The 11,085-nt window shown below is 47.1% G+C and overlaps 1 protein-coding gene across 1 annotated transcript; it reads right to left on the reverse strand.

Moving 5' to 3' along the window:
• Window positions 1-6,727: 6,727 nt before the first annotated feature.
• Window positions 6,728-10,085, reverse strand: USP27X (ubiquitin specific peptidase 27 X-linked). Its single transcript, XM_043897423.1, has 2 exons — window positions 10,050-10,085; window positions 6,728-9,866 (listed from the first exon to the last, which is right to left on the reverse strand). Exons 1-2 carry the CDS (start codon window positions 10,083-10,085, stop codon window positions 7,614-7,616), a joined length of 2,289 nt encoding a protein of 762 aa, XP_043753358.1. The 3' UTR covers window positions 6,728-7,613.
• Window positions 10,086-11,085: the final 1,000 nt, after the last annotated feature.

Here is an 11,085-nt window from a genome sequence, read left to right on the forward strand (position 1 = left end):
AGTCCCTATTTACTTTAACTTTTATTGAAATATAGTTGATTTACAATGTTGTGGTAGTTTCAGGTGTATAGCAAAGTGATTCACTTATGAATATATATTATATATGTGTGTATATATATAATATATACATTCTTTTTAGATACTTTTCCATTATAGGTTATTACAAGATACTGAGTATAATTCCTTGTGCTATACAGTAGGTCTTTGTTAGCTATTTCATATTAGTAGTGTGTATATTTTAATCCCAAACTCCTAATTCATTCCTCCTCCCTTCCCCCTTTGATAACCATAAGTTTGTTTTCTATATCTATGGGTCTATTACTATTTTGTAAATAAATTCATTTGTATAATTTTTTTTAAGATTCCACATGCAAACTATTTCATATATTTGTCTTTGTCTGACTTACTTTACTTAGTATGATAATCTCTAGAACCATCCATTTTACTGCAAATGGCATTATTTCATTCTTTTTTATGGCTGAGTAATATTCCATTGTGTATATGTACTATATATTCTTTAAACATTCACCTGTCGATGGGTATTTAGGTTGCATCCATGTCTTGCCTATTGTAAATAGTGCTGCTATGAACATGTGCTCAGTACTCAGTTATGTCTGACTCTTTTGCAACCAGATGAACTGTAGCCTGCCAGACGCCTCTGTCCATGGGATTTTTCCAGCAAGAATACTGGAGTGGGTTGCTATTTCCTCCTCCATTATGAACATGGGGTGCATATATCTTTTCAATTTATAGAGTTAACTCCAGATATATGCCCAGGAGTGTGATCATAAATTATATAGTAACTCTATTTTTGTTTTTTTTTAAGGAACCTCCATATGGTTCTCCGTCCCACTCCCCCCTTTTATACCCCTTATTTTTAGGAAGAGAGCTCTTCTTGGTGCTAAAGCAGCCTTTTGTATAGTTATCCGGGATTGTTGGAAACAGGGCAGATTTAGTTCTGATTGGGATGCAGAACCTTATGCAGCCAGTGTAGGTCTTTGGGATCTCATTTTAATGTAGAGAGGGTGTCATATTAAACCCCTGTCTTGTGCTGGCCCTGAGCCTTAACTTCTCCCCCTCCAGCCTTTTGTGACCACTGATTAAAAGCTCAGGTGGGCACTGTAGGCAAACACCCTCAAACCCAGTTGGCTTTGATGTGTCAATACTCTGCTTACCTGCCTGATTACAAGCTTTCATCCAAAAATTGACCTGAACATTTCCCTCTGTCCTCTCTCAGCTCTTCAGTGCTTTTTAAGAAGTTTTGAAATTTTTATCCAGTATATTTCAATACTTCAATAGGAAAGTTGAATCAAATAACCAAGTCTGCCATTGCCAGAAACTATTCAATAGAAGTTCACACTCTTAAATGTTTAAATATTCATATTTGACTTAACAAGGTCCGAATGCAGGCAGTATCCCTACCCTCCTCCCAAACAAGAGACTTAGAATGCTTTAAATAGTAATAGTTTCCTGCTGTTTTACAGGCTTTTGTGCTCCAGTGTTTTTAGTGCCAGCTTGTTTTTATACCTCCATATGATTCAACATTATCATTGTTTTATCTGCTTATTTAGATTGCCTCACATTTACCAATTTTTGTTCACTGTTCCTTGCCTCCTACTCATTCCTTCTCTCCAATTTCAATTTCCTTCTTCCTGAAGTATATCTTCCAGTAGTTATTTTAGTAAGAGTCTATTATTGCTAAACTTTCTTAGGTTTATTTTTTCTGAAAATGTCCTTATTCTACTCTCAAAGAAAAAGAGTAGAAGTTCATCTCATCAATATTGCTTGGGGGTACTAATTCTCCTCCTCGTGGCAACTGGTGACTCACCTTCATGGCGTCTCATTTCTTTGCAAGTACAATATTTTTATTGTTTGTTCCTGAGCACATGTTCAGCAGATATGGTCTTTTTTTGTGGGCTTCTGTGTGCTGTGTTTTATAAAAATATTTTTGCTTTCACTGAGGTTCTAGAAGTTTCAATGATTCTGCTCCAATATTTGTTTTAATTTTTCAGTATGTGATTCCCATAACATGCAGTGAGGTAAATGTAGATCCCTCCTAACCACATATGACATAGGCCTGGGGTTTTTATTTCTGCTCATGGCTCCAGAGAGAGCATAAGACTTTTCATGGCTTACTTTCCAAATCCCATTCTAATGAACAGAGAAGCTACTAAGGCTTTATCCAGAGGTTTCAGCGACGGTTTCTCTGCCTCTGGCAGACTTTAGGCTGTATTGCCAGTACTTGCCTGGGCACTAGATTCCCGGCTCGGAGCCCCTAGCCCCTAGGACCTAATATCTGGAACCAGTAACTACAATAGGTTATTGCAGTGTCCATTTACAATTACTAGACTGGCTTTTTTCATTTTCTCTGAAGATTTTACTTTTTATTTTTTTAAGTTCAACTATAAATTAAAATTTTTGTTAGTTTATCTCATGTTAATATGTGTTTGTATTTGTGGGGGGGGTGCTATTTATGTCATCTTAGTGTGCTGTACAGCCAGAAGAAAATCATATTTATATATATGATTTTGTGCTGTGTTTATACTTTAAGAATTTTCCCTTATCACATCTGTCCTCATAAATATGAACTTCTCTGAGTTCCAAGGAAATTAATCCACCTCGGGATCATCTAGATTAAGGGCACATATGAGGCCAGGTCTTTGCAGCATGCTGCATCATTCTCCAGATATACCACCTACATAGTTTAAATACATCATTCCCCTGGGGTCTAAAGTTCCTTAGCAGAGTGATTTTCAACTTTAAAACATTTTAGTAGCAGAACTCTTTCTTCAAATATTACTTGGAATTCCCAAATACAAAATCAATAACTCTCTCTTAATGATTTTATATTTCAGAGTTCCTGATCCTCACTAATTTGCCCCTCCTCTTGTTCCCCAAGGCCACCTTCATAGACTCTTCTGGCCCCAAGTACCACAGTGTGAAAACAAATTGAATAGATCAGTGATTGTCAAAGTGTCGTCCCAGAGCCAGAAGCATGAGCATCACCTGGGAATGTGTTACAAATGCAAATTCTCAACCCCCCTCACAGGCCCCATCCCAGATCTACTGAAATCAGAAACTCTGGGGGCAGGACCCAGCAACCTGTGTGTTAACAAGCCCTCTAGGTGACTCTGATGCACATTTATGTGTGAGGCCTTACTACAATAGAGCATCCCATCCAGGAGCTATTGGAACAAGGCTGGAGTACTGCCCAAGATGAACATTTCTGGGTGCTTAAATAAGCCCAAACTTATCTGGCAGGCTGTTTTCCATTCACTGTTTTCTTGTGCATGAAGGCCATTATAGACCCTCGCAAGGTCCAACTTTGCAATGACCAGGGTCCCTTTGAATTGGTTCAATAAGTGAGGCATCACTAGGAAGAGTAGGGAATCCTTACTTTCAGTTCATTAGACAGAAATAATGACATTCCACATAATTTTGCTTGATAACAAGACTTCAGATCTGAAGCTCACAAAATAATGTTGAGCAAAAGAAGCCAGACACAAAACTGTACATACTGAACATTTCCATTTATAGATGGCATTTTAAAAGGCAACACTAATCTACAGTGAAAGAAGTCAAGATAGGGATTACCCTTTGGGGTCATTGACTTGAAGGAGGCAGGAAGGGGGCCTGGCTTATGGGTAACGTCCTATTTCTTTATCTGAGTGCTGTTCACAGAGATGTGCTCATTTTACAAAAATTCATGAAGTTGCACCCTGATGATATGTGCATTTCCTGTATATCTGACATGCTTTGATGCAAGAATTTAAACATAGCATTAAGTCAGTGTGTAAATGACACACTGCTGTGGGTGCTGGGCTACATACTCTCGGAGGATGGGGGCCTTTGCTTCTGGATGTGAAATATACATTTGATGCAAACATAGGTTCCTAGCACCAGGTCTATTGTATTATGGCAATGAGCAGTATGGAGGCCACTCTGTTTCTTGATTGGAAAAGACCTCTTGGTTGATGGCATCCCTGATCAGGATTCCCAGTGGGAGGGGAAGAAGTGAGGCAGTTACCTAATGTGACCTGTAAGCCAGAATAAGTTTCAGCACCTGGTTACTCCAGTAAATGGGAAGTGATAGGGTCCTGGATTTCCAACTAGATCAGGCCAAGAACGCATAGGAAGCATATACAATGGATGAAAGGTAAGTCCCCATGAGCTCTGTGGGTGGATAAGCTCCCAGTTGCGACCACCCATCTTTTGCCTATATACTTCTGGGCCCAGATCATAAATCCACATATGAACTGAGATTCCCTGGCCTTACCAGCTTGTGGAAGTAGAGTGTCTCAGTTAAAGAACGACCTTAAATTTCACCAGCTCTTGCCCATATCTGCTCCTTCAGGAATTCCAGCCCCCATGTAAAATAGCCCAATGCTGTCTGAAAGTCCTCAGTTATGCCAGAAACCAATCTGTTTTGGGCCTCTCCCATGTTCCTCCTCACTTAAGTCTGTACCCCATTTTTGTGTGCTTTGTCCATGAAGCTGCTTCAAAATTACTTATCCCTCCCCTGCCACCCCACTGCTGCTGTTCCCACCATGGGAACGTTGAAGAAGGTGCCAAGGGTGCTACCTCCTGACCCCTTAAAGGCCCCGACCATGGAGGTGCTCACCAGTGTATCAGACATGCTCAAACATGCCTGAATTGCATTTGAGCTCAAGCTAACACATACCTGCACAGTACACGATGCCCTGGGCTCCACAGTGATGTGATCTGAAAGCAGGCCCTGCTGTTGTTACACTCCATGGTTCAGTCTGGGGGTTCGTGATGGGGAGAGCATAGGGCTGGGCTCGAATGGCTCCCCTGTTGCTGAGGGACAGTGGTGTTTGCCAGACAGAGGAGGTGAATGTTTCAATCAGAAAGTGCCAGGTACAGCTGCTCCCTCTGGTGGTCTATGCCTTTCACCAGTGGGGACAGGGAGGTCAGTTTCAGTCTCAATGCCATTCATATCTCTTAGACCTATTCCTGAGTATAGGGTATTTAAAGACAGTTTCTGTATCAGATGAACCCAGAGTGAGGAATGTTCTATTAAAAATGCTAATGCCATACAAGATGCAGAAAGGCTGTGGAAATATTCCCGATTAAAGGAGGCTAAAGAGACATGACAGCTAAAAGCAACACCTCATCCTGGACCAGATGCTGTGACGAAGAGGGAAAATGCTATTAAGGACATTACTGGGTCACCAGACAAAACTGGAGTACAAGTGTAGATAACAGTATTATATCAATGTTAAATTTGCTGAAGCGGTTAACCATACTGTGATGTAGGGAATATGCCTAATTGTAGGAAGTGCACACTGAGGTACTTGGGCATAAAGGGCCATGATGTAATTTACCCTCAGTTGGTCCAAACACACACACACACACACACACACACACACACACGAGTGCATAGATGCAAAGGGGGTAAAATGTTAGCAATAGCTAAATCTGGTAAAGGGTATATGGATGTTCTTTAAACTGTTTTTTTTTAAGTTTCCTATAAAATAGAAATCACTTCCAAATAAAAGTGTTTTACAAATGTCAAAGTGTCTGTGCAAGCAGTCAGGATCTGGTGGACATGCCTGACTGAACTCTTCCTGTGAGAGGGATGAGGAAGGAGGACGTGGCTGTCTGCCCAGGCAGGGCTCCCACACATCCCAAAGGGAAGTCAGATACCTGCATGAAGGTGCCAAGTGGCATCCGAGGCCACTTGCCTCTTGCTCTCCCCCAGCCTACAAGATACCAAAAGTAAGACTTTTTACATTTTCTCCTGAGGATAATGAGCCCTGGAGGTGGGGAGTGAGGAAAATTTGGTTATGAAAGGAAGGTGTTTGAGTTCATTCATCCATCCAGAAAATGTTTCAAATACTATGTCCCAGGGGCTGTTCTAGGGACTGAGAATGCAGCCCAGGGTACAAGAGGAGAGACAATCCCTGTCCTAAAAATGCCTGTGAGCTAGTTGGGATGCAGCCACAACCACACAAATAAACATATACTACCAAATGAACTGACCATGAAGTAGACTTGGGGAGCTGTGGGAGGAGCCCAGCCTTTTACCAGAGCCAGTGGATGCAAGTCCCACGGGTCTGAAATGTTTAGTTCCCCACCCCTCATGTTTTCTAATATGTCCTTTTGTATTTAATGAAGAGGATAAAAGAAGGAACCACCACCAGGGCTTAACCCGTCCTGGGCACATCCCATCTGTTTGGGCTTAGCCCTCTGTGAGAATCAGAGAGGGGGCCAACATGCCACTCCCCCGCTATCCCAGGGCTGGTATACCAGTGAGCTTTGGAAGTCTTTTCATGATCTATGCCTGCAGGTGGATGCAGCCATGTCCATAACACTTGTGGAGGGCAAAGACCACCAACACCCTCACGTGGAAGCCGAGCAGCCTACTGGCCTCGAGTCCCATCCCTGGGGTGCTGAGTCATGATAACAACATGAGTCTTCCAATTGGACAGAATAATGACTTTGAGGGGGGACACCTGTGATTCTCCCCCCAGTCCTGAATGTGGCACTGACTGTAATGCCCTGTACCCAAGGGACAATAGTGGAATCCACTGCCTTAAAAAACAGTACTGGGGAGGAAGTCACAAGTGTGTATGTGTGACTGCATCTGACACAGTGCGTGTCATTTTTGTCCGTGGGTCTCAAGTAGGGCTGACCCCCACCTCTAACGCATTCTGGTCCTGGACCAAAGAAGTTTCAGATGCAACAAATGTTCACTGAGCCCATACAAAGTCCCAAGCCTTTTTAATTAATACTTTGACACATTTTATATCACTTAATCTTTAACAATAACCCGTTAAGGTAGGAATTATCTGCATTGTACAGATGAGAAAACAATCGCAAAGAGGTTCATTGATTTGCTCAAGTATATCATACAGCTTTTTTTTTTTTAAACACTCACACACTAAACTCTTAGCTGAGGCCTGTCTGTGTTGGTTTATCTTACAGTGTTTCTTGTCTTCTCTACCTTTGGAGCAATTGCTCCCCTTATACAAAAACCCCCCTTTCTTGTTTCACAGGCCCACATGGGCTCTTCTTTGTTTAATACTGCATTTAATAGCACAAAAAAATCACGAATACAAAGAAACTGGCAAAGGTGTTTGTCAATGAAATATCCCTGCTTCCTCCGCTTTTCCACTTTCCTACCCATATATGTAATGGGCTACATTTGTATAAGCTTTTCTTTTTTCTCCCCCAAACATATAACTGTTATGTGATTGGTCAGTTGAAGCTGAAACACCCATGGAGAAAGATGTTTTACAGTTACAAGGGCACACATCCCCCCCACACCACCCCCCTCCCACCCCACACTTTCCCACACAATCTTTTGGAGGAATATAGGATATGGACCAGTGTCTGATTTCCCTACTCCTGCCTGCCCCGCCCAGAGCATCCTGCCATTTAATCTTCCTTTAAGTGACTGCTTAGACTAGAGCCTCTTCTCCCGCCCCTTCTATTCCTCTTACAATCAGGACCTTTTAGACACTGGAAACTGTTCAATTCTTACTCTATCAGGCCCGTGGGCCATGCAAGTAGGTCCTTTAAATCTTGATGCCAGTTGTTGTATGGGCACTGTCATCTTCCACTCCAGGTAGGTAGGTCTGTGTGTCACTTCAGTAGGCTTGTGTATTCACTTCTTTCACTTTTTCTGATTCATGTTCCAGGACCTGTTTGTGATAGAACAGTAAATACCCTTCACTGTCCAGCACATCCTTAATACTGGCCTTGGTGATGACGGCATCATCACACTTGAACCACTGGTCCTTGTGGTGCCGGATGAAGCTGGTGTAGTGGCCACTCTCCAAGGTTCCTTGGTGATTAACCACAGCAAACAAGGAATACTTATTCTCATCGTTTCCACTATTGGTTGGCAGCTGCAACTGTCCATTCATCCTGCTCTCTTTACTCGAGGCCATGAACGGTGTCATATCCAGCTCCAGAGGAAAGGATATGTATGTAGTGATCTTGCGCCTCTGTTTGGCTGAGTGTTCAAACCGTTTGAAATGAAAACAGGCAACGACAGGTAATTTATTCATCGTGAGCTGTTTGGTAGATTCCTGGTAGCTTTGGCAACTACCACACTTGATTTTGGCACTGCTTCCTAAGTGCTCTGGCCTCGTAAACCTTCGCAGGCAGTCCGTGAGGGTAGTGATTCCTGGTATGTGGCTTTCCCCATTAACACTGCTCTCCCTCCCTGGGCTCATGGGCCAGAAGGAGGTACAAGAGCCAGGCAAGTCCAAACTGATGTCCCAGCATGGGTCTATCGTGGTGGAGACACCATGACAGGCTTGACAGGTGACATCAGATTGCAGGCCACCTGTGAAAATTTGGTCAATGATGCAGTTACAGTGGTTGGGATTGCTGGCCGCCTTCCCAGCATCATCACCTTTGCAGTGCCTGTGCAGGACATCTAACGCTGCGATGAGAAACTCATGCGCATCCTGTTGCCTGTACCCTGCTAAATGCCGTGCGTGTATCCACACCAGGTGCAGCAACTTATAGGGAACATGAGGAGATGGGTTTCCAGAATACAACTCTCGAAAAAGCGAAGACATCTCACAGACCAGACACAACTCCGGACTCGGCATTTCACATCTGTGCCTGTCAGAGAGGAAAAAATCTCTCAGGATCGGAGTGTGGGTAAGGGCCTGGACGATGCAGTTCATAAAGCACGTGTTGCCAAGATTGATCAGTCCTCTTAAACCGATGGTAAAGCTGGAGGCGATTCTTCTTCTCCTTGGGTTGTGGCCCAGCAGTTCTAACTCAGGTTTGGTTGTCTCCCAGGTTGGATACTTCTCACCGAGGCCTGGCATTGAATACTGCTGGTGAGAAACCTCGGTCGAGGTGGAGGCTTGTAATTTCAAAGCTTCCCCTTGCTCTTCTTTGGCAATTTGCTCAATGTCTTTGTCATATACATAGTCCTTACACATAAAGCAGTATATACCTCCGTAATAAAGGTCTACTGCTAAGTTGTGTTGTTTTGTCTCGGCGTGCTCATGAATGTGCTTCTCTGTGAAGCAGCCAAAGAAGACACAGGAAAGGCAAGAGTGGAGTCTGTTCAAATGGGTGCCGCACACATGGCAGATACACGACTTTGCCTTGCTTTTCCTGGTCTCTGGGGTTCCACACCACACGAAGCACTGGTAGATCACCCGCAGTTCCTGCCTCCAGTTCTCTCCCACCTTAAAGCTGTTCACGTGGGAACAGCCTGGTGGACCCACCGCGAAATCCACATCCAGGCACCCGCCCCCAGGGCCGCGCCGGGGCCGGGGCCGGGGCGGGGGCCGTGGCCTAGGCTGCGGCGGGGTACGGAGCCGGGTCTGCGGCCGCGGCCGGGGTCGGCGGCGGGGGGCACGGCTGCGCCGCGGGGAAGGATCGGGGGGCCGCGGGGGGTCGGAGGGAAGGGAGGGGAGAGGAACCTCGTCTCTGCCGCCGCCACCGCCACTCCGCGCCGGGTTCTCATCCTCAGGCTCCGGCTTCGGCTCCCCCTTCGGCTCCTGCTCCGCCTCCCGTGCCGGCTCGGGTTCAGGTTCGGGCTCCAGCTTGAGCTCTACCCGGCGTCCCGGACCCTCCACAGTCTCCACCTTCCCGGTGGCGTCCACCTTCCCAGCCGCCTCCACCTTCCCCGCCGCCTCTACCTTCCCCTCCACCTTCGCCTCCGCCTCCACCTTCCTCTCCGCCTTCTCCGCCGTCTCTGCCGTCTCCGCCTCCTCTGCTCCTCCGCCTCCACTGGCAGCGGCTCCTCCCCCTAATCGCAGGGCTGGGGCGGCCACTGGGCGTGGCGGCGCGGGGGCCACGCAGACCAGGGGTGTCCCCCGTCCGGCCTGAGGGAGCGCGGTGGCTGTGGCAGCTGGACCCAAAAGGGACTTTCACTGAAGGAGGCGGCGGCGGAAGCAGGCGACGCCCCCGGGAATCCTCCTGCCGTAGCCCCCTAGCGGAGGCCGCTCTGCAGCCAGGTCCGGTTTCCTTTAATTCAATATTTCCCAAACTTGCTTGTTCACGAGAATCACGTGGGGAGCGTGTTAAAATTACAGATTCCTCGGCTCCACCCGCAGCCCCACTGAATCAGAATCCCGAAGGAACATGCTCCGGAACCTGTATCTTTAACTAGGGCCCGAGAAGATTCTTATGAGCAGGCAAGTTTGAGAAACACAGCTCTAATTCATTGAGGCTGGCGGGAAGGGGGGCGGGGACCGCGCAGTCTCTTTAAGGCGCTTCCAGTTCTCGGCTCCAATCGCTGCTCTGACCCCTTTCATCGTCTCCTCCCCTCTCTCCGTCCTTCCCTTCGTCCATGCAGCCTCCCCCAGCACTGCGGGGCCAGGGATAGAGGGGTATCCTAGTCCAGAAACGTCCCTGGGGCTGGGAAACATCCCCCCAGAGGCCGGGTCGGGAGGAGCGCTGGCAGAAGCGGTGATCAGCCAGCATCTCTGAGGCTGAGCAGGTTCCCATCCCTGTCTGAGGCTCCCCGCCCACCCCAGCCAGGTTCTGCCCTGCCCCATAAGAACGAAGCTCCATTCTGGGGCAGGCCTGGACCCCGGATACAGAGGGGCAGAGCTCCCAAGGCCATTGGGCCCCAAGAGGCACATCCCATGCTCATCTTATCGGTGCTCTGCGCAGTCCGTGCCTGCTCCTCGCCTCTGCACCTTTCCTTCGGGCTCCCAAGGCCACGGGTGGGCTGAGGTTTTGGCAGCCAGCCTTCTGGCCCAGGAGACGCTGAGCCAGCCGCCCCAGGGGTGGCGGGATGGACAAGGCACAATAAGGCCTGGCCTACTGCTGGCAGCTAAGAGAGGGGCCTGAACTACAGGACACTGTCCCAAGACCCTCAAGCCCAGCAGAGGCCCAGCTCAGGTAGCAGGTGGGAGTGGCAGGAAACCAGCTTCCATCTGTGGAGCCGCCAGTCAGGGGCACGGGTGGCCATGCATCTTTGGGACCCCACTGTGCTGAGCTGGGAGTCATGGGGAGCAGCACCTAGGGGCTCACAAAGACTGAGCCCAGAGCAAGTGGCTTGGGTCTTGGGCAGCTTGGGGATGTTGGGAAGCAGCTGCAGGTGCTGGTCCCGGGGAGTGCAGCCCAGGGTAGGTGTCA

The sequence above is a fragment of the Cervus elaphus genome, chromosome X (assembly GCF_910594005.1).
Source record: "Cervus elaphus chromosome X, mCerEla1.1, whole genome shotgun sequence".
NCBI classification, from domain to species: domain Eukaryota; kingdom Metazoa; phylum Chordata; class Mammalia; order Artiodactyla; family Cervidae; genus Cervus; species Cervus elaphus.